The sequence below is a fragment of the Protomyctophum parallelum genome (assembly GCF_964188405.1).
Source record: "Protomyctophum parallelum genome assembly, chromosome: 14".
Classification (NCBI taxonomy): Eukaryota; Metazoa; Chordata; class Actinopteri; order Myctophiformes; family Myctophidae; genus Protomyctophum; species Protomyctophum parallelum.
This window is the reverse complement of record NC_139709.1, coordinates 40,122,369-40,146,987: the sequence shown is the minus strand read 5'-3', so window position 1 is coordinate 40,146,987 and position 24,619 is coordinate 40,122,369. Positions and strand designations below refer to the sequence as shown.

The following is a 24,619-nucleotide window of genomic DNA, read 5'->3' as shown; positions in this document are numbered from 1 at the left end:
CTTGTGCGCAAGCAGAGCACGCTCACCACTGGCATCACCGCTTCCAAACAAAACTTGATATATTATGGTATATTGTGTCACCATCGACAGCCAATAAGAGAGCACCATTCTTGGTGACGTAACCTTAATGATGCTAGTCCCTGATTGGACAAGAGAGGACACCGACATACACACCCAGCCAATCGCAGTACTTGTGCGCTCTGATTGCGCAAGTAATAATAAATAAATATAATATAAATAAGGCAGGAACAAGAAAGAAGACAATATGCTTATGCACTAAGAACGATATGCACAAATAAGACTGACGAGCCGAGTTGTCGGTACCCGGATTTGAACCCACGACCTTTTGCTCCAAAGGCAAGAGCTCTACCAAATGAGCTATGCAGACACAGTCAGTTGTTCCATTGTAAAACGGAAAGTCATTCAGTGTGTTTGATGACAATCATGTGTGTCTTTGTTTTGGGCATGTCATTATCCATTACTACAGTGTGTTCGCTGTTCATGTTTTCACGTACAATAAAGTTCTCTTAAACTGGAATTTCAGATAATGGTCCATACATTGTGTGTAGAACGTTTCATGCAAATTGCTCAATAAACCAGGTAGAAAATCAGGTATCAGCATTCTTCAAACTGCTCAAAATGGCAGAAAATCTGAGAGCGGAGCTTACTTGTCAAAGTGGAAACAAGTGCCATGAATTTCGGCCAAACAAAGCATGAGTTATGACTGAGTTATGTTCAAATGTTTCATTTTCAAAAAATTGCTATACAGTAGTTCCCCCCTTTGGCCAATTGGAGTAAGACCCTCTACCATACTGTATAGTGTCATAAGCAAATGACGCTTCATCTAGGTATTAGGAGCAGAAGAAGAAGTTTCACAAAACAGCCATTTTTATTGGCTCATAAAAACTTCATTTGTTCACTTAAAACTAATTTATGTTTTCGTGCATTTTGATCAAAGATCCTGGAAGGAGATACATTTGAACTGTTTTTCATATAATTCAAAATGGCGGGTGATCTAAAGGTCAGAGGTCAAAAGTCAGAAAGTTGTTGGCATGAGGAGATACAGATGTGTATCAAAGTGTCAATGCCAACGGTCAAACGGTTCATGAGCTATGCACGTTCAAAGTTTGCATTTTCAATTGAGTGCTATAGTGCCACCATTTGGCCAATGGTCTTGGGCATGGCCCTCTACCAGACTACTGTGTTTCGTGAAAACCGACTGCACGGTTCAGCCAGAACTGCTATTTTTGGCGGAAGTAGAAGAAGAAGAAAAGAAGAAAAAAAAAAAACACAAAAACTAAAAGTGACCAAAGTCACTTCGTGACTTCTTGGTCCCTTAATTAAGAAGGCATAAACAGGTAGTAATGTACAGGGAAAGCACTTGCTCTCAAGTACCCTACACTGTAAAAAGCTGAGTGTCAATTCGATAGACATGTATTGATTGAAGAATGTGTTTGTCATAGCATCAGCGCAGTATGAAATGCTAACTAACTAACTAAATAATTAAGAAGGCATAAACAGGAAGTAATGTACAGGGATTAGCAATAAGGTACCAACAAACTAAGATTTAGCGTATTGTCCGGCCCATGTCGAACCACACAGGATTTGGATTGTACAGTATGAGCTATTAGCTCTCAGGTATAAATATAGATGTTCTCAAAGTGCACATGAACTATCCCCAGTGCTATGGGTAAATATGTACCGTCACTCCGCAGGGCAATAACCCATCTATCAACGGTAAAACTGTAGTATTTGTATTTATCACACGTGAGTATACTGTATTGGGAACCAATGGTTCCCGAGCCATGTGGCTGATGTAATCGAACTCTGAGTGTGTATTAAATATTAAGACCACGCTCAGAGTTTCAAAGGGATACATTAACATTACGAAATAAAATCCAATGACAGCCAGTGTTCTTGTGATTGGTTGTCAGCTGTATTTCAAGGCCTTCATCAGCACACTTAGGAGTGTTCTTAGGAGAGCAAATGAATTTCGAGCCACATATTAAAAAGGTGGTTCAAACCTGTTTCTTTCAGTTAAGAAACATTGCCAAAATCAAGTCGCTTTTAACCCCTCGAGATCTGGAACAACTCATGCATGCTTTTATTTCTTCCCGACTATTTTAACTCATTATTCACTACCCTCAGTCGCTCCTCAATAGAGCGTCGCAGTCTCTCCCCCTTTCAGAACAACGAGTGGCCCAGGAAATGAATCGCAATGCATTTGTCCCATAGGCATTTCGTGCTTTATTTATTTAAAGACCTTTTACGCGTCGTACGAAGCCAACTCTTGTCGTGACAAATCATGACAACATGTCAGGCCAAACAAATAATTAGAAAGTAGAAAAAAAAACGGCAGGTTACAACCCTTTTTTGTTGTTTTTCTTCTTTGTAATTATTTGTTTGGTCCAAAATATTGTGTGTGTTGTCATGATTTGTCACGACAAGAGTTGGCGTCGTACGACGCTTAAAAGGTCTTTGAATAAATAAAGCACGAAATGCCTATGGGACAAATGCATTGCGATTCATTTCCTGGGCCACTCGTTTTTCTGAAAGGGGGAGGGACTGCGACGCTCTATACCCCACCTCCAGTTGGTGCAGAATGCAGCTGCCAGACTTTTAACGAACACTTTTAGAAGGTCTCATATCATATGCAGAATTGTTTTTAAAATGGTATTAATCACTTTTAAAGCTCTCCATGGGCTGTCTCCTGTGTACATAACTGAACTATTATCCCCCAAAGCAAATGTGAGAACACTTATGTCTTCTTCTTAAAGTTCCTAAAACAAGATTAAGAACTAAAGGCGATTGCGGTTGTACGTTTATATATTCCATCACTACTCTAATGTACTGCATTGTGTTTTATTGTTGATCTATGTGATGCTCATTTGTTTTGAAAGGCGCTTTATAAATAAAATATACCGTACCTTACAATGCAGCGATCACTTGCTCCTGTATGTTTACACTGTACAACATCCAGACTCTTCCTCACCGAAGAGTCTACCAGCTCCTTAAGTCTCAGTCATGTCCAGTCGTGACTATACTGAAGAGTCTGCCAGCTCCTTAAGTCTCAGACATGTCCAGTCGTGACTATACTGAAGAGTCTGCCAGCTCCTTAAGTCTCAGACATGTCCAGTCGTGACTATACTGAAGAGTCTGCCAGCTCCTTAAGTCTCAGTCATGTCCAGTCGTGACTATACTGAAGAGTCTGCCCAGCTCCTTAAGTCTCAGTCATGTCCAGTCGTGACTATACTGAAGAGTCTGCCCAGCTCCTTAAGTCTCAGTCATGTCCAGTCGTGACTATACTGAAGAGTCTGCCCAGCTCCTTAAGTCTCAGTCATGTCCAGTCGTGACTATACTGCAACTGTCTCCTCGCTGGTCTGCTGGAAAGCGCGCTCCTCAAACCCCTTCAACTGACCCAGAGTGCCACAGCAATGACATCATACCTGGTTTTCAACCTCCACATACCTGGTTTTCAACAACATTGCTTGTCAATGTTCACAACTCTCCGCTTTTGCACTCCCTTCACTGCCTCATGGTTGCTGCCTGCACCTAATTCAAACAGCTGGTGATGACATATAAGGCAATCAACCGCATGGCATCACCTTAGCTTCAGGACATGATCCATTAACTTAGATCAGCTAACAGATCAGCTAACTGCTCATCCCTTCACCTACAACACCCTTGCCAACCGTCATACCCTTTTCACTCCTGGCTCCAAAGCTGGGGAATGACCCCAGCCCTCAGTCAGGACTGCAGGCTCACTCCCCATTTTCCACCAGTCTGAATCTTATACAGTATACCTCTTTAGACTCCACCTCGGCCCCTAGCACACCTATTTCTTGTATGCCTTCTTCAATTCAATTCAATTTTATTATAGTGCCAAATCACAACCGTTGTCTCAAGACACTTTACATAATAGCAGAGGACAGCGTTTTTGTGACGGTGGAAACGTCTTTGTCACCTTTGATAGATGCTAAGTATACTATGCACTTACTTACTCAGAGAAGATTCACACTGAGTCCATTTGAATCAAACAGTTCCCGAATACGATTGTCTGGTCCCTGCTGGCCTTGATTCTTCCTCACCCAAGTACGCTTCATTCAACTGTATCAATGCTTTCACGTTGCATCGATCCGTATCCAAGTACACTACATCGGTCCCCGAGACTACCTCCATGTGGTCCCGGGAATGGTTGGCGAATGGTCTTCATTGTCAAAGTACAACAAGGCAATTGAAAATCATTCCTTGCAGACCGTCACTGTCCCGAGACACAGCTGACCCAACTAACACAAATTAAGTGCTTACTATTTAGAGCAGGTGTGGATGACGTTCATTCATACGTCGAACTTGCGTTAAAATATGAAGTAATGCCTGAACAACTCTATTATGTTATGTTAAAAACGGATGGCTTGTTGCCTGGCTGTCAGCCTGTCACTCAAGACGGCCGTGGGGCCTGCGGCTCCTTGTTCTTTTGCAGTCTGGTTGGAAGCAGGCGTGGGTGAGACCTGAGCCAGCAGTGAAGCCAATCCAACTGCAGAGCTCAGTCATTCTAGGCTGGGTTCTGTGTTTAAAATAAGAACAAGCAGCCCTCCTCCTCATATCACCTGAGGCCCGACTGCAGTCTCACATCGGCTCCCCGGGTCTATGATGCCGTATATGATTTCCAAAAATCACCGCCGTCAGAAAACGGGTGCAATGACACTGTACCGTACATCGGTCTCTAAATCCCCATCCAATTTCAATTCTGCTTATTGTGATTTGTGTAGGCGAAAGAGAGAGCGACAGAGAGAGAGAGTGCATGCGTGCGTGCATGCATACTGTATGTGGGGTGGTGGGGCAGCGAGAGAGAGAGAGAGAGAGAGGAGAGAGAGAGAGGAGAGACTAGGGGATCATACAATACTGACACAGTAATCAGATAACAGCATATAGGTGTTCCTGGCACAGACTCAAGTTAATATCACTTAGTTCTCTCTCTCTCTCTCTCTCTCTCTCTCTCTCTCTCTCTCCCCCTCTCCCTCTCTCCATCTCTCTCTCTCTCTGTCTCTCTCTCTCTCTCTCGCCCGGGGACAGACGTGCACAGCAAAATCCCTGCTTTGGTTCCGTGTGCGAGACCAGTGGTTCTAACATCTTGTTACACACCAAGGCAATTAAGAGCAGATTTAACACACCCACACCAACACATTAAGGAGAGAAAAAAGCCAGCCAGAGAGAGAGAGAGAGAGAGAGACAGAGAGCGAGAGGGCTGAAGGAGGCAGGAGAAAGGCAATGCATAAAAGAAGAAAAAAATCACAAGTGAGCAGTGCAACTGTACCAGACCCCCAGGAACGCGTCCAGGGTGCCTTCCCACGTCCGATAGCGGTCAAGCAATGACAGAGTTAGAGTGTTGCAGCTTTCCGTGCACGGACACGGGGACAGACACGGGGACATACAGACATACACACATTGCTACGTAATGGAGCGGTTATAGGCACCGCTCAAAAAGAGAGGGAGAGCAAACAACATGTGGAATTGAGGAGCATTAACTCCAAATAGGGACATGAAGCATCACTTATGCGTCGTCACATGGTCATTTCTGCTCTAGCCGGGAAAGAACAAGAATTTTGTGGAGTAATGCAGGTCGTTCCATGACGTAAAAAATGATAGTCAAACGCCCGTAACGGCGAAGCTCAAATGGATTGATTTTCCTACACTACATTGTACGCTGGCAAGCCTTGTTTACGTCTTCCTCCCTCCCTTGTTTCCTGCACTCCCTTCATTAGCGAATGCATTCTGTCAGCGGGTTTTGCTGACATCATCCAACGGGGCCCTGGCTAGCGTCCTCGCGGTCACGGTAAACAGCCAAGCAACGCCGTGTCGTTAATCAGCGGCGCTCCGTGACGTGGGGTTGTCCCCACTTGACCCCCCGGGTTCACAGCAGCCCACTCCATCACTCATCGTTAGCCACCATTCGGCCGTCAATCGGAGCTTTCCAGTCATCGCACAACAGCAATACAGTAGGGCTATTCGGGGCATAGTGCTAGTATTGGAAGGAAAAAATGATGAAGATGTCATGTGCACGCCATGTTATAGAATTAAATAAGATTGGATTCACTTTATTGATCCCAGAGGGGAAATTATATAGAACAATTGGCAACAAATGAATTTTGAACAGATGGGCGAGCTACAGTATAGCTTTCACTGACCAGTAATGTTCCTTCACTGTGAGCAATTCAGTTATGAAAACATAACTCTGCACAGCACGGGTATGTGGATATTTTCTCATAACGGACTTGCTAAAAGTCTATTTCTTTATTCATTAATTAAAAAAAAGTATAGCTCGTTTGGTGTCGCATATTACGAAGCAAACTACTTCCATGGATTTGAAGTAAATTGCTTCGCCTTCGATATCTTTATTTAAATGTGTGAACAGAGTTCAAAATGTCAAAATAAATCTCGTCGCTGCAGAAAACAATAAAAACAACTGGGGTTGTGAAATCAGTTTGTTGTCCTCCCTTTTATGTCACATCCTTTACCCCAGCCTAGCCCATTCTGACCTGAGATCAGATTAAAAAAATGTCTATTACATCCTGACAGTTTCATTATTAACCCATTCTGACCTGAGATCAGATTCTAAAAGTGTCTTCGATTTTTCAAAATAGCAGACCTACAAGCTCGTATCGTGCCACTCGGTGGCGCGATACGAGCTTGTAGATCTGCTATTTTCAATAGCTAAAGCATAACATGATGCTGACACCAAAATGGGTGCCCGGTCAGAATGGCCTAGACAAAGGGTCGGCTCGTAAACAGTGTTGTTGTAGTAGAAGTGATGTGCTGCACCCCCATGTGACACTTATCGCCCACTCAGAATGCATTATGTGCGCTTGGTGGTCTGTTATGTTCTCGTTGCAGAGGTAAAACACCAGATAAAAGGTCAGTGCTTTGATCTCACTGCGCTGGAAAAAAGCCTGTAAGTCACAGACAAACAAATAAATGCCATTCCAAGGAGACTGTGTTGATTTTGACTGCAAATGTTGATGTTAGCTTAGTCGTAGTCTTTTGAATACAACTTAATTAGTTTAGTCGGCTGATTTCTTTCAGCTTTGGTCTAGTTTTAGTCGATTAATCCATTTTTTTTTTTTTTAAGATATTTTTTTGCGGCTTACGCCTTTATTGATTTTTTAAGGGATAGAAAGTAGGACTGACAGGAAACGGGAGAGAGATGGGGGGATGACATGCGGTAAAGGCCGTGTCGGGTCCGGGAGTCGAACCCGCGGCACACAGCGACTGGATCACCAGTCCGGTGCCCAGACCGTTACGCTACGGCCTGGGGCCTCGATTAATCCATTCTGACCTGAGATCAGATTTTAAAAATGTCTTCTACATCCTGACAGTTTTCTGAAAAAGCTATGTTTCTATGTCAGTTGTTTTTTAGATTTTTTCAAAAATAGCAGACCTACAAGCTATTTTCAACATGTAACCAAACATGTAAAATGACTTTTAGTTCTACTGGATCTCTTCTCCACTAGTCCCTCCCTAACATTTTAGTCTTGTTTTTATTCGCTGAAGAAATTGTCAGTAGGCTATAATTAGTCTTAGTTTTAGTGATCGTAACTTAGTCTTTATGTCGTTTTTATTTAGTTTTCGTCAGTGAAAAAAGGTAGTCGACAATATTTTTTTTTGTCGTAGCTTTAGTCGGCGAAATCAACCCTATTCAGTATTTAAGTCCGACGTCATTTTTGTAGTGCTACGTTACGTCCGGGTCCAAGTGGCACCAGCTCCCGTCCACATCCCATTGTAAATAGAATATCTAAACGCGTGAATCTTTTTACAGTGACGTTATCTTTCAGAAAGGAAGCCATAGAGGGTTAAAATGGGTCTTAATGCTTCCAACTCGAGTAGGAGAATTATTAATGTTTTGTACAAGTGTCCATGACAACAAAAATATATGATGTGGAGACAATAAAGACTATTATTATCATTATTATTGAAGGTGGCAACAGTCCATTTTGCTCGGTAAAATATTTCGGGGGATATTTACAATGTGTGCAGGCTTGAGTATGTTGAATCTAGTTTGCATTATTTTGCATAGGATTTAGTTGACACAATCAAATAAAATGGCGATAGTATTCCATGTGGGGCAGACGGCCTGTCACAGCCAGATTTTGGAGAGCAGCGCAGCTTTGTTGTTGCGAGGAAAGCGGTAAAATGAGACTTTCGTGGTTGTTTTCGTCTCAGATTTAGTCCGACGGAGCATCACAGTATAACTCCATGGGGACACAAAAGTAGGACCCGGAAGTATCTCAGGAGGGGGCGCTCACGTCACAGCTAAAATACTGAATAGCCAACTGACCTGTAGTGAGCGACGCCGCGACGGGCTCAGAGGTGACGTCTCCCTGTATGGTGATGAGGCCCACGGTGTACTCGGTGGACGGCAGCAGGCCCTGGACCAGCGAGCGGGTCTTGTAGCCGTCCAGCGTGACCTTGGAGGTGTCCGTGCCGTCCGCCGAGCTGTAGCTGAGGATGAAGAGGTCGGGCCGGCGGCGCCGGGGCGCTCCACGCCACCGCCACCGAGTCCGACGTCACGTCCGACAGGTAGAGCTGCGTTACGGGCCTGAACCCTGATGAAGGGAGGGAGGGAGGGCCAAGGGTCAAAGGTGACCGTCAAGGAAGGCGAGTGGAGGAAGCATAAGCTGTCACGGAGGTGAGAGATGGGAGTGACTAGTTGGGGGATGGATCCGAGAATGAAAGATAATAGACATTAGGTTGAAATCCAGAGACAGAGAGTGAGTGGAGCTGCCTCACATGAGATGGAACGCAGTAGTGGGGATGATGATGATGATGATGACGACGACGACAAAGGTGTGGCGTGTGTGGCGAAAAACGGCGTCAGAAGATAATATAGACATTAGGTTGAAATCCAGAGAAGGAGAGTGAGTGAGAGTGTGATGGAGCTGCCTCACATCAGATGGAAAGCACTGATGATGATGATGATGATGATGATGATGATGATGATGACGACGACAAACAGGCTTAAGACGGTGACAGCCTTGATGAAGACGAAGACACTGATGATAGTTAGGATAAGAAGTGTTTACAGTGCACGATGGCGCTGCAGTTAGCAGCGCCACTTCGCCACGATGTTTATCGTGAGCAAAACAGGCAAGCTGTGAGCCGACAGCAAATGGAAATGGAGATGATAAGCAGCGCATTGCGGGAGGCGGGCCCGGGCGAGCCGGTGAGCCACCATCAACGCCATCACTATATCACAGACACATTCTTGCAGATCACACCACAGATGTGCAAACGCTTTGCCAGCAGATACAGATGGTGGCTGAAGTTAATGAATGCACCGCGACTGTAGGAGAGGCTTGGAGCGCGGCTCCGGAAGTGTGGAAATGGCACATCACAACTGGGGTGATTGATCCAATGTGCTGCTGGCATGAGTTTTGCGTCCGCAAACACCTGTGATGTTGGCGAGAACGCCTTACTTTGCTCATGCGTGTGACAAAGTACAAATTAATGGCATGAATTAATGGTATTAATTAAATGAGGATGAATAGTTTAGAGTTGATCAATGGACAATTAGACATGATTAAAACAGTTTTTTTTTTATATATATATTTGTTTTAATTCATTATAACCTGGCTAGGAGTCTTACAAAACCGAATATAATTTGTATTATTATTTGCAATAATATACACCCTATGACTGTGCAACTCCAAACAGGCCATTACTTTGAAAAAAACATTTCCAAATGTTATTTGACAAATAACCCATTCTGACCGGGCACCCATTTAGGTGTGCTCATACGTAGTAGCCTGGTTAATAAGCCAGACCGAATCAGCCGTTGGCAAAAAAAATTGCCTACCAGCGGATTTCGGTCTGGAGAGGCTCAATTTTTACGCCCATTTCCTACACAGGAGAATGTGGGCGCCCAATAGGGACAACGGTATGCAATATGGGCGGGCTTTGGTACAGTGACGTTCAATGCTTGAGACCTTTGACTGACAGTAGCTCTGACCAATTGCGTCAAAGAGAAAATGTTTCCCTGGAAATGAAATCCAAGCTGAGCCTCCCCAGACTAATATCCCGCGGATCCGTGCGATATTAGTCTGGTTTATTAACCAGGCTATGCTCATAGCGAGCTTGTAGGTCTGCTATTTTTTGAAAAATCGAAGAACGACTGACATTTCTTTTATCTGATCTCAGGTCAGAATGGGTTTAATCAGACCAGTGTGTGTCCAGTGGAAACATCGTATGAATCTGATCTCAGGTCAGAATGGGATAAAAGATCTGGCGCAAAAAAGGTGAAGCAACACATTGCGGCAGTGACAGATGACAGCTCGATGGCATATTGACAGAAGGACAGATGAGCCTGTATGAATTATCGACACTACTGTATAAAGCGCTTCGACGTCCTGCAGTAGGATAATAGATAGAATGGCGGCCACGGGCAGAAGGACGGACAGCAGGCAAACGGTTCCTGCGGCGTTATGGGATTTCCATCAGTCATCGTTTGAGGTTCAGAGTGGGTGAAAGGAGGCTGATCTCACATCCCCTCCGGATGAGGACTTCACCCCAGTGCCATTCTGACAGGTGATGCCAGTGCTACGCAGTGGTGTAAAGTAATTAAACACATTTACTGTACTTAAGTACAATTTTGAGGTATTTGTACTTTACTGGAGAATTTCCAATTTCCAATACTTTTACTTCTACTCCACTACATCTCAGGCGAACGTTGTACTTTTAATCCACTGCAATTATTTGAAAACTTTAGCTACTAGTTACTTTGGAGATTTTAATTTTGACTAGAAAACATACACTCGACTAGAAAACAACCCTTTATACACTTAACATTTCGGCCCATTTGAAAATAGCAGAACTACAAGCGACGCATTGTGAGCTTGTAGATCGGCTATTTTCAAAAGATTTTGTAACACATTTTGAACTTGTGACATTAGGCAAAATGAGTACTTTAACTTTTAGTACTTTCAGTACATTTTGACGCCGATACTTTTTTTACTTTTACTCGAGTACAATTTGAATCCGGGACTTCTACTTGTAACGGAGTACATCTACTTTGCAGATTTGCAGTATTGATGCTTTTACTCGAGCAAAACAATTGAGTACTGTTTTCCACCACTGAGGACGTTCACCTGAGTGCCATTCTGACAGACTAGCAGAATGGCAGGGAAAAGAGCCAAGGATGAGACGTTTAATTGTTCCCCCTATAATTCTCAGTCTGTCACTGTGCCACAGAGCTCTTGTCTGCATGGTCCTCTATCTTATATCTCCCTTCCTCTGCTTCCCTCGGATACGACAAGGTGAGTGGTGCTAATAAAGGAGGATAACAACAAACAATGCAGGACAACGTCCCCGACGATAACATTGACGCCCAACGAGAGCGACGAGCGGCGCGATAGTAAACGGCAACGCGAGCACGGGCACGCTGGACTGAAGGGAGATAGCAGGAGATGCAAAGAGTGACAGATGTGATGGCAGGCGAGCGTGCGTCTGTCACACGGCCGCCACTCTTGGCACTTGCGAAAATCGCAAAGAAATTCCCTCGTGAGCAAAAAAAATGGAGAATGGCTGTGCCATTGAATAGGTTGACAGAGAGATGTGTCCTCCAGATCGACAAGTAGAGAGAGAGAGAGAGAGAGAGAGAGAGAGAGAGAGAGAGAGAGAGAGAGAGAGAGAGAGAGAGAGAGAGAGAGAGAGAGAGAGAGAGAGAAAGAGAGATAGAGAGAGAGAGAGAGAGAGAAGAAAGAGAAGTACATATTGGTTGTTACCCTACTTGCCATAGATGATGGATGCAAAATGAAGGTGCAATTAGAGAACACTTGTAGAAAGCTCATTAGGCACCGTGAATAATTTATGCAAATGGCTTCATCAAAGCCTTTCCACGCCATTTTTCTTCGGTTTTATTTACCTTTTCCCGCCAGCACACACTAGTTCTTCATTAGACTGTAGGCTACACAACATTACACGCCACCGTCACTGAACTCCTTTTAGAAGTTTTTTTCAACCCGAGTTATCAACAAACAGCTGTGACTGGATGCTGTTTCATTCTCATCTGATGGGTAATTTGGAGGCCATACAGGTACAGTATGGTGTGTCCTTGTCCTTGATACACCCTGGCCAGCATGGCGAAGAACAAGGCGAGACGCAATTATTTGTATCACACACTACACAATAAATGCTTCATGGTAGCACTATTGTACTGTATAGCATATGCACCCAACTGAGAAGCCCGTTTCTCACTTACCCCAAATGTATTAGGTAAACACCAGAGATTCTATCATCACCATGGTTACAGCCATCGCCACGGTTTCAGCCCCCCCAAACTATGAGATAAATGAATCAAACTGCGCAGGGGCACTGCAAATCAAAGCCATTACCTGTGAAGGCATCTATGGTAGCTGTGGTGCTCTGTTGCCTTCCTCTACGTGCCGCTACGGTTATGGTGTACTCCGTCCCAGGGTCCAGGTCGGTCAGTGTGGTGGTGGTCACGTCTTTGGGTACTGTCATCTGGAACAGGGCAACGTTTGCTTAGCTCATTACTACAGCGCCAATGATGGCAATTTGTCCAAAGATACAATAGGCCTATCTCACAGCCCTTCCAAACCCCCTTTCCATACCTAGTGGTGTTGATGTGACGTATTACATGTTAAAAGACCTACATTCAGAAGCCATAAACAACGCTTTCTCTGAAGGTAAACTTCATTCTATTTGGTTTAGCAGTCTTAACATCTTGTTTTCTTCATAATAATATTGGTCTTTTACATTTTAACATTTGGAAACGGCCTTAAATGGTACAGAGAAAGCAGGTAGGGATGTAGCTCTGGTCCATGAGTAAGGCTATGGACGGGGAAGGGCTGTGAGATATATAGGCCTATTGGCGGTGGTGGACAATTTACCAGACGAGCTTCATATCCCCAAGCACACATTGCCATCATGACTCTAAATATGAGGTGGGCCCAGTGTAAAATACCCTCAAACACGGTCAGTGTCAGTGAAATGATCTAAAATTATATATCGAGCCAATATGGAAATGTATTATATCCTTTGTTTGATCCTTTGCTCCCCCCCCCCTCCACTCTGCATTTTCAGCCACAGGTGACACGGGAGGAGGATGCGTATGTATGTGACTCTTTACCTCTGTGATGGCACCGGAGGAGGATGTGTATGTATGTGACTCTTTACCTCTGTGATGGCACCGGAGGAGGATGTGTATGTATGTGACTCTTTACCTCTGTGATGGCACCGGAGGAGGATGTGTATGTGACTCGGTAGTGGTCGATCGGCCCCTGGACCTCCCCCCACTGCAGCGTGATGGTGTTGTCTGTAGACGCTGTTACTGTCAGGCCCATGGGCACATCCAGACCTGATACACACAACACATACTGTTACTGTCAGGCCCATGGGCACATCCAGACCTGATACACACAACACATACTGTTACTGTCAGGCCCATGGGCACATCCAGACCTAATACACACAACACATACTGTTACAGTCAGGCCCATGGGCACATCCAGACCTGATACACACAACACATACTGTTACTGTCAGACCCATGGACACATCCAGACCTGATATACACACAAAACAAGGAATTTCAGTAAAAAAAATCAACTTAAACCAATGAAAATCGAGAAATCAGTAGGAGACAATAAATTATTGCCGAGTTTGTCGGACCAACGGTTGTCCAGAACCGCAAAACAAAAGGCCTCTGTCCGGGCTCTGGACAGGGCCCCCTGCCCAGAGTCCATATTTGGAGCTGGCCTGTTCTGACATCACAACACTCCATATTTGGGCATGCCTGCCACAGAACTCCATATATAGGAATAAAGGGTCACAGAGAGACACATCCAGGAGTCTCCATATATGGGCATGAAAGGGACACAGACAGATGGGTGGAACGGGTACTCTGACACGGGTACAACGGGTACTCTGACGCGGGTACAACGGGTATTGTATAGCCGGGTGGGGCATGGATCTCCAACTTCCATCGCTATACCGACTCGGTGCTCTACAGCCGGGCACCGGTTAACCCGTTCTGACCTGAGATCAGATTCATACGAGGTTTCCGCCGGACACACACTGGTCTGATGAACCCATTCTGACCCAAAAATAGCAGACCTACAAGCTCGTATCGCGCCACTCGGTGGCGCGATACGAGCTTGTAGATCTGCTATTTTTAAATAGATAAAGCATAACATGATGCTGACACCAAAATGGGTGCCCAGTCAGAATGGGTTAAGTAATAATAATTACAAATGAAATGTAAAAAGGACGCATAAAATGGGTCCTGACCCAGTGTTTGGGAAAAATAATCGTCAAAACATGGCCTGTGATGATTACATGGTTTCCAGTAGTGCTTTTCTCCAATCAGTGGCTATTGTATTAGATCAGTGGTTCCTTAAACATGAGCACTTGCCTGTTCTGGCGTTCATTGTTGCTGGCGTACTCTGGTTGGCTCCTTTCATGGCGGAGATGCCAATTCCATACTCTGTTCCTGGTAGCAGGTCTGAGAGAGAGAGAGAGAGAGAGGGAGAGAGAGAGAGAGAGAATTTAAAGTAATAAAAAAGATAAATGTGTTGTGTGTCCTCCAATCCCTGTTCTGTCTCTATCTCACACCCCCCCGCACACACACACCCCCACACACACCCCAGGCAGTTATATGGAGGGTTTTTTTCCTCCATAAAAGCCCAATTAAATTAATTAATTATTAATGAAGCCAGACCAACAAATATTGTGTAAATCAATATCTTTTTGGAAAATCTCAGATAATCCCCTGGTTAGCAGAGATCTTCGGCTAAAACCCAATTAGTGTTGAAAATCAATGCTGCAAATGTTTTCACATTTGCAGCATTGCTATATTACTATTAGACAGACAGACAGACAGACAGACAGACAGACAGACAGACAGACAGACAGACAGACAGACAGACCATTGCCCAGTAGGAGACTCAGATGAGCTCCTCTTCTCTCTCCTCTCATGCCAGCCACAGCCTTTCACCACCGTGGCCTTTCATAAAACATTCTGATCCACACCCGCGAGGCAAACAAACAGTTCTGTCCTGTGGACTGTGGAGTTCTGTTCGTGTTTGAGGTAAATGGTGACACCTCCCTTGGATTAGGATGCAGTATGTATGCGCCATGTCACTCATGAGAAATGGCATTACAAAAATAATAATTTCTGGACGTTTGCCAAAAATAGAGATTTGGTATAGACAGGCATACAAACAGAGCAGGGGTGGAAAAGGTGACAATTTAACAATTTCGACTTCCTGAAGCTGGAATACAAAATAAAAAATCACACTGTTTAGTACACGTAGCCTACAATTGATTAGTCAATGCTGGCTTTATGTTTGAAGTATGTTCAACTTCACAACATCCTGTATGTGTATATGTGTATGTGTATGTCTTGTCTTTAAACCTGAAAATGTATAAATAAAAAATTGTAAACAATTGTAACATCCTTTTTCTTGTGAATTGCACATGCAAGTACCAACTCCGCCTTTACGATGGACTTGTTTATTGCAAGGGGGAAACCCTGGGATGTTTTGTTTACCTATAACAACGAATACAAATGAATTGAAAGGACTTTACATGAGGGACACAATATCTCCTGCTCGCCCTCATCCTAACCTCTGAGCGTGGACTTGGTCGTCGGTCCCTCGCTGCGCGCCACAAAGACTTTGTCATACTGGTCTCCTGCTAGCGTGCTGTACACCACCTGGTAGCCTTCCACCTGGAGGTAGAAACACAGAACATTTAGCGTGCTGTACACCACCTGGTAGCCTTCCACCTGGAGGTTGAAACACACAACATTTAGCGTGCTGTACACCACCTGGTAGCCTTCCACCTGGAGGTTGAAACACACAACATTTAGCGTGCTGTACACCACCTGGTAGCCTTCCACCTAGAGGTTGAAACACACAACATTTAGCGTGCTGTACACCACCTGGTAGCCTTCCACCTAGAGGTTGAAACACACAACATTTAGCGTGCTGTACACCACCTGGTAGCCTTCCACCTAGAGGTAGAAACACAGAACATTTAGCGCGCTGTACACCACCTGGTAGCCTTCCACCTAGAGGTTGAAACACACAACATTTAGCGTGCTGTACACCACCTGGTAGCCTTCCACCTAGAGGTTGAAACACACAACATTTACATCGCCAGTGGTGGAAAGTAATATTTGACACAAGTACATTTACTTAACCCATTTTGTCCTGACAGTTTTCTGAAAAAGCTATGTTTCTATGTCAGTTTCTACAAGCTCGTAGCGCGCCACTCGGTGGCGTGCTATGAGCTTGTAGATCTGCTATTTAGTATTTTTCAACAGCTAAAGTATAACATAATGCTAACACCAAAAGAGGTTCCCTCCCCAAAATGGGTTAAGTACAATTTTGAGGCATTTGTGCTATACTCGAGTATTTCCAATATACTTCTACTCCACTACATCTCGGATCCAATTACTGTACTTTTACTCCACTACATGTATTTGAAAACTTTAGTTACTAGTTACTTTGTAGATTTGGATTATTATTACAAAACAGACATTACCCACTTCAGCCCTAATACATTTTGGCCGTTTGAAAATATCCAATCTACAAGCTCAAAATGCGCCACAAGATTTTTATACATTAGAAATGTGCACAATGAGTACTTTTACTTTTGGTACAATAAGAACATTTTGTTTCAATACTTTTGTACTGTCACAATAAAGTACATTTTGAATTCTGGACTTTTACTTGTAACAGAGTATTTCTACATTGCAGTATTGATACTTGAAAACATTTGAGTACTTTTTCCACCAGTGTGTGTGTGTGTGTGTGTGTGTGTGTGTGTGTGTGTGTTGGCTTGGCATAGAGCCTGCCAGCATGTGACATGGTAGTGGAGGTAAACCACACAGTGACAGTAACTAATGAAGATATGGCTTCCACTTAACATTGTCTTCAGGCTCATTACAGAAAACCACCCACTGTCCAAACAATGCAGTTCCATTATCATACTATAATTCTAACAAGTAAGACGCGCAAACGCGGGAAGCGAACGCAGCTCGCAAATTGCAATAACAACAATTACAATAAATTACTTACTTTTTGTTTCTTTTTAGTTAGTAATTTTTTTAAGTTTTCTACTGTGTGTGTGTGTGTGTGTGTGTGTGTGTGTGTGTGTGTGTGAGAAAGCATTATCTCCTCATTGCCTGCACCAATCGCTCCCACTTTTCACACAGGCATTGACCATATGAATATGGAGGGCGTAACGGAGCCCTTTTTTCGATTTGACACATTAATGATTAATAATGAATTTATTAGTGGGAATATATATAGAATATAGAATTCAATAATAAAATGTCTGGATGAAGGTGGATATTAAATGCTACAGTAAACTGTGCTTTGACACTCCAGCTGTTATCTATGCTGCAGAAGATAACATATTATCTTTTAAGATAAAAAGCTAAAGAAAAACACTTCATATTTAGAAGATTGAAGAGCAGCGAAATTTCCAAGTGTTAAATTGTTAGCAAATTAGGCCATTGTATTTGCACAGCAGAAGGCTGCATCACGTTAGGATCATATGTATGTTATGCTATGCCCTGATGCTCCTGTATATAAAGGTATGCTAAACCCTATACTGAACCTCCTACTGTATATATTTTAACTTATGCTAAAGTCGATACAGACCCTCCGATATATTAACCCATTTTAGGCGGGAACACTTGGTGTTTTAATCAGTTAGTTATAATTTAGCTATTGAAAAATAGCAGATCTACAAGCTCATAGCGCGCCACTGAGTGGCGCGCTACGACCTTGTAGGTCTGCTATTTTTGAAAAATCGTGAAAATGTGTCGCAAATTTGGAAACTTAGTTAGAAACATGTGTTTCAGAAAGACTTTGTTTTAATTTCGATGTCGGGCCTGGGTTAAACCCATTCTGATCGGGCACCCATTTTGGTGTTGGCATCATGTTATGCTTTAGCTATTGAAAAATAGCAGATCTACAAGCTCATATCGCGCCACCGAGTGGCGCGATACGAGCTTGTAGGTCTGCTATTTTTGAAAAATCAAAGACACTTTTAGAATCTGATCTCAGGTCAGAATGGGTTAACTAATACTAAAAGCCTACACTGATTCTGGTGGTTCTAAGTGCTGTGTATCGTCCAGAGTGGCTAAAGCCAATAAATGCCACAGAATGAAACAAATAGCTGAGGATCAGACGTAAATCCGACGTGATCCACGCTGTAAGTACCTCCGCCTCACTGTCGTCCCACTCCAGCTCCAGGGAGGTGGAGGTCTTGGAGACCAGCCGTGGGTTCTTGGGGGCGTCGATCTCTGAGAAGAACGATAAAACTGACAATGTTCGGGATAACTGAGACCAATTCGCAGAAATGGTGTACCATCATGCAACAACATCAGCAGTTTACGCATTACATTATGGTTAGTCATTGTTAAGAACAGTTTACATATATATCTCTACTGTCGGGAAGAAACCAACCTAACTCCAAAATGTTCATTTTTTCAGAAAATGAAAGATATAAATTTTTCGGGAATTGAAGAAAACCTTATATTTTGAAAACAAAGCTGCCACATCAAAGTTGGTGTTGTGACTTTATAAATATTGTCAAATACTTGCATGAGATGGGGAGAAGTGGTGGAGTTAGCTGTTTTAGCAGACAGTTTGAGGGTCCAATGGAATTAAGAGGTTTTGTCCGAAGCGCTTTTTAATACTTTCCGTTGGTTCAATATTTTTGTAACGAACATACAGACAGGTGTTCAATAGCACTGATTAATGCAAATAAATAAATAAATCAAAAAAATGAGGTTAGGTGGTTTTCTCACGACAGCAACGATTTATTATGCATAACATTATGGTTATTATGGTCATTTGTTAATAACAGGTGACATATATTATTATGCATAAAATTATGATAAGTCTTTGTTAATAACAGTTGACATATTATAATGCATAACATATGATTAATCATTAAACACAGGATACTGTGTTGGCAAATTATCAGTTACTTAAGTCAAATCAGTCATTTTGCATATCACCATATGCATAACACATACTTTTCTCTTTACATCAAGTAAAACAATATAAGTTGTACATACTGCAACACAATCTTTCTGAAGACACATTCGCCAACCAACTCAGTGTGAGCACACTAGTGTACAGTATGCGTAAAAAAAAACGGTCAACTGCGATTTCAAGCAATGCTGATAAACAACAAATGCCGGTTGACATTGTTCCCAAGGTCTCTAAAGTACTGTAGGTCCCATCACTGTTTTTAACACTAAATACAGAAAAGAACTGATTGAAGACAGGAAAATAGCCGATTACAGACAGATTGGCTATATTGGTCAGAGGTCATCTCCAGAGTAGAGATGCTAACACACAACAGCACACACGACCAGCAGAAAGCCGTCTGCTTTCTGCCGAGCCTCACCGGTGGAGAACTCTGTGGAGACGGATCCGCTCTCGTTTCCTTTCCTCACACCGCTCACTGACACCTCGTACCGAGAGCCAGGCCGTAGGACCTGCAGGAGAGGAGAGCTTTTTATCTGTTCATATGCGTTTTAAGCCACAGGATCCATTTTCTGAGGGAAACCTTTTGCAGGAGCTAAGCTACAAGATCTACATCTATACAAGCTTATACAACGTGATAGTGAAAACAGAAAATACACTAGCATTAGAGACTGTATGCAGACAGCACCCTTCGCTCCCTCCTGAAATTAGTATTGGCTGAGTGTGGGCTGCAGGTGAAAGGTGACCCTAACCCTAACCAACCTGAAGTGAGTATTGGCTGAGTGTGGGGCTGCAGGTGAAAGGTGACCCTAACCCTAACCAACCTGAAGTGAGTACTGGCTGAGTGTGGGCTGCAGGTGAAAGGTGACCCTAACCCTAACCAACCTGAAGTGAGTACTGGCTGAGTGTGGGCTGCAGGTGAAAGGTGACCCTAACCCTAACCAACCTGAAGTGAGTACTGGCTGAGTGTGGGGCTGCAGGTGAAAGGTGACCCTAACCCTAACCAACCTGAAGTGAGTACTGGCTGAGTGTGGGCTGCAGACGGAAGGTGGTGCGAGGCCCATCGCCTCCCACCAGGGCGTAGCGGAGTATTATCTGATCGATCTTAGCCTTGGGAGGAGTCCACTCCACAAACGCCACTGTGTCAGACACATCCCTCACTATCAGCTGGGTGGGCCCGTCAATTACTGGATAGATGGAGGAAGGAAGGAAGGGAGGAAGGAAGGGAGGAAGAAAGAAATAAAGAAAGAAAGAAAGAAAGAAAGAAAGAAAGAAAGAAAGAAAGAAAGAAAGAAAGAAAGAAAGAAAGAAAGAAAGAAAGAAAGAAAGAAAGAAAGAAAGAAAGAAAGGTTCATATTATAAATTCGTATAAAAGCTCTGTCCTTGCTACCATGCCACATTCACTTTTAAAAGGACACACAAATTATCTCTGCTGTATTTAAACTGCTACAGTAGAGAATGTAACTAGTGGTATTCAATAGGCCGAGAAAGGTTGGAAAAGGCTGCAGTAATTCCTTCTCTCACTGTAAAGTGGAATGCAAATATCCAATGACCGGCTGTTTATTGAATGCGACGCCACATCATCCGCCTCAAATGGAACCCAAAGCACCCATTTAAACTAATAGAGCCTAGGCTGTACACAAGAATATATTGCTTTGTGCCTATTTAACCAAAGCTACGTACGTTGCTAGTAATCGCATATCCACTTAATCACTATTGACAAGATGGGTAGATGGCCATTAGCTAAAGTACAGTCACCTTCTCAGCAACATACTACACTACAGTCAACTGTGCTAATTGAACTCTGAGAGTGTGTACAAATGGAACCATGACGAAAGTGTACTTCATATATCTCAGTTACATTGAAGATTGTGTACTATATAACACAGTAGTCTGTCTGGTTTTAAAGTGTCCGTAATCTGTATTAAGTCCACTGAACCCTTGCATATATCTTTTCTGGGGCGAACATCAATGAAAATAGCAGATCTACAGTACAAGCTCTCATCGCGTTACTGTTTTTGATGCAGATATTTGGTGTTGTGTAGAGGGAAAAAAATCACACCAGTGTGAACCAAGTGGTGCAACTCCCGTCTATTGGTTCTCTGTATCGTTCCAATTTGTATCATTCCAATTTCTTCTCTGTATCGTTCCAATTTCTTCTCTGTATCGTTTGCGTCCAGCAGGTGGCAGCCATGTCACATACTTCTCTCGTTCCAATTTCACGGATGCGCACACCACTCGTGCTCACACAGGTACACACATCACAAACAGGTACACAGGCACACGGACATTGCATGCTGGATGTAGAAGTGGTTGCACCACTTAAAAACAAGGGGTCCCCAATAATTAATATCATGGGTATGGGTGTTGTGTAATACTGCATGTTGCTACTTATAGTGCTTCCAAGTAATTATTTGAGGAAGTATGACAATAAATAAATAAAATCTTACAATTTAGATGGAGACAATGATTGTCAAATGGGGAGATTTGGAGTCGGGAGCTGTTCATTCATTTCTGGTCACTTATTAGAAGTTGTTAACCCATTCTGACCGGGCACCCATTTTGGTGTCAGCATCATGTTATGCTTAGCAGATCTACAAGCTCATATCGCGCCATACGAGCTTGTAGGTCTGCTATTTTTGAAACATCGAAGAGCGACTGACATTTCTAGAATCTGATCTCAGGTCAGAATGGGTTCATCAGACCAGTGTGTGTCCAGTGGAAACCTCGTATGAATCTGATCTCAGGTCAGAATGGGTCAATGATGAAGGTCTATCAGTCCGATTATAGAGAAGCACATCTGAGACGCAAGCTTGGCTCACATTAGGATAATCTTGACAGATATCAGAAATCATTCCCAATAAGGCTCAAACCGGGAACGCCCCTCCCGGTAGTTAGGAAAAGTGAGCTGCATGGGCTTTAGACTTTATTTATTTATTCATCTATCCGATACGGCATATAGAAAAAGTGGAAAGACATATACCAAGAATAAATCATGCCAAGAAATGACTCAAGGAAAACCTTCCTTTAGGACGGTCACAAACTGGGGGAAAGTATCAAAAGTCCCTAAAACTTATAATATCTGTACATGTTGTTCCCTTGTTCTTTGGCCGTGTAAAACCGACATGACATGACAGGCTTTACCCAAGCAAGGTACGAACACATACAGCATAATTAAATTGTCTCCATGGTGATTGTTGCACAGCCAGACACTTATTGCATTAGGTTTGGAGAGTGCAAAACACGCCGGGGCGTGACGAGCTAAACACATCCACAAAGTTCAGCTGTGCAGGGCTTATGGGATGCGGCTGCTAAACACTTGAATTTGCTCACAGCTTTGAGTTTGAAGATTAAAGCAAAAAAAGAAGCGTGGCTTCACGAACAATATGATAATGGAAAGCTGTCTCTTATTAATTAAACCAGAGTTCCTTATTTCAGCAACATCTGTTGTTATTGTTTGCTGCTGTTGTTTTAGTTTTTTTTTTTTTTTTTATCAATTTAAGAATAATTAATATGGTCTATGCAGTCGCAACGTTTCATCTTCTCTCTTCGCATTGCTTTCGTAATTATCACAATTATTTTTTCTTGTAGCTGCAATGTCGAGGTGCCACTAGAACACAGACATGTTACTCTCTTGTCCTTACAGTATATAATGGAATGTAACAATAAAGAATGTTGAATCTTGACATATTGCAGGTCTTCCTCAGAAGCTACTATGGGCCCCCCGAGGTATTTGAAAATGCCCCCTTGGGCCTCGTTCTACAAAACAGGCCTAAAGAAGAGACGGATGCTTTAGAACCCACTCCCACAGCAGACGGTTTTTCGCCCGTCGTCTTCTTCTCTCCCTGTACATTTCCCCTCCACTCCTCCTCCTCCTCCTCCTCCTCCTCCTCCTCCTCCTCCTCTACCCTGTTATCTCTGTGGAAGGATAAATCTTTGCTCTCATGAATAATTTAGCAACTTCAAATTTGTCTGCGCTTCTTTTTCCCCGCCGCCGTCGTCCTCTCCATCCAATAAGGTGTCCGACCGAGGTGAAAAATTAATGAGAGGAGCTCATGAATTATAAATACCTACTTAATTACAAGCGACAGTCGGGACGTAAAGACCTGACAGGAAATTGATGGTGTTTTGACTGCCGGATGGCGCCGTTTGAATTGTTACAGAGGAGTTTTGAATTGGCTGTACTCTCTGCTTGTCTAAGAAATGTCAGTCAGCTTGGCGGGGCGGGGGTGGGGGGGTTGGTATACCGTATACCTTGCCGAGGGTTTACATTAAGGGCATAATTGGTGGAAAGACCGTCCAATTTGTCAAGGTGACATCCCCTATTACTCTCTAGGTGTCTAGACTGTGTGTGTGTGTGTGTGTGTGTGTGTGTGTGTGTGTGTGTGTGTGTGTGTGTGTGTGTGTGTGTGTGTGTGTGTGTGCGTGTGTGTCTGCGCGCCTAGAGAGAGGATTTGCATGTCTGAAGATAGGTACACTAAGCCTGTGCTTGTAATTTTTGTATGTTTTGCATGAATGCTTGCAGGCAGATGTGTGTGTAGTGTACAGCATGTGTATGTGCATGTGTGTGTTTACACATGCCTGCACGTGAGAACTTAACCTCACCATGTTGTGAAACCCCAAGTGTGAGTTTTGGTGAATTTAAACACTAAACGTTAAATTGACATTTAGTTATTTAAGATTAAACCCATTTTGCGGCGGGAACCCCTTTTGGTGTTAGCATTATGTTATGCTTTAGCTATTGAAGAATAGCAGATCTACAAGCTCATAGCGCGCCACCGAGTGGCAAAATCGCACTTTGAGAACCATCGTTCTACATAATTCTGCTGGTGAATGAATTCATGTGTGGTGGTGATGGCTCCGGTAACGTACGTGTGGTGACAGTAGCGGTGACCGCCTGGCTGCGGCCCTGGTCTCTCAGAGCCACCAGGTTCACGGTGTACTCCTCCCCTGGCCTCAGGCCTGTCTGCAGGAAAGAGGTGATGGTGCTGGGCAGCTGAGCTGTCATCCCTCCATCGTTGTCCTGCAACAAGATAGCAAAAGAATTAGGGCCGGGACTAATTGCGATTAATTACGATTAATTAACTACAGAAAAATTAATGCATTAAAAAAATTAACGCATTTTAATCGCACTATTTTTTTCACCGCGGAACGTTGTCACTGGGCAGTTTTCAGACGGACCTGCGCACCAAGTGTCCGTGTCCTCTTCAGACAATAACACCACCAGAAACCTCAGACAGTTCACCAGACTGGGGGAAGCCGCTGAGATCACTTTGCTTGTCCCCGTGGATTGGAAATAGGATTTAAAAGGCTATCCGATGGTAGCGTGGATTACAGCACAGTTGTGTGCAATTATTCAATAAAGAATTATTACCCCTATTACTACAAAAACAATGTTTTATTGCTTAAACTTATGTATTCACTATTCATTGATTCACTAGTATACCAAAATCCATTTGAAAAAATTGCTTTCTCACTGTTCTCGGGTCAAATAATGATATGCGATTAAAATGCGATTAATCTAGATTAATTAATCGCAAAGCCTCTGATTAATTAGATTACTTTTTTTAATCGAGTCCCAGCTCTAAAAAGAA

At 43.3% G+C, this 24,619-nt stretch overlaps 1 protein-coding gene across 1 annotated transcript in view; it reads right to left on the bottom strand.

Moving 5' to 3' along the window:
• tnr (tenascin R (restrictin, janusin)) overlaps positions 1 to 24,619 on the bottom strand; it is a 111,063-nt gene that overhangs the window by 56,303 nt on the left and 30,141 nt on the right. The window contains 10 exon segments of the mRNA XM_083781686.1: positions 8,333 to 8,513; positions 8,515 to 8,600; positions 12,384 to 12,513; positions 13,236 to 13,369; positions 14,426 to 14,515; positions 15,640 to 15,742; positions 18,249 to 18,331; positions 19,447 to 19,537; positions 20,034 to 20,212; positions 23,898 to 24,048. Of these exon segments, the coding sequence (XP_083637812.1) occupies positions 8,333 to 8,513; positions 8,515 to 8,600; positions 12,384 to 12,513; positions 13,236 to 13,369; positions 14,426 to 14,515; positions 15,640 to 15,742; positions 18,249 to 18,331; positions 19,447 to 19,537; positions 20,034 to 20,212; positions 23,898 to 24,048 (1,228 nt within the window).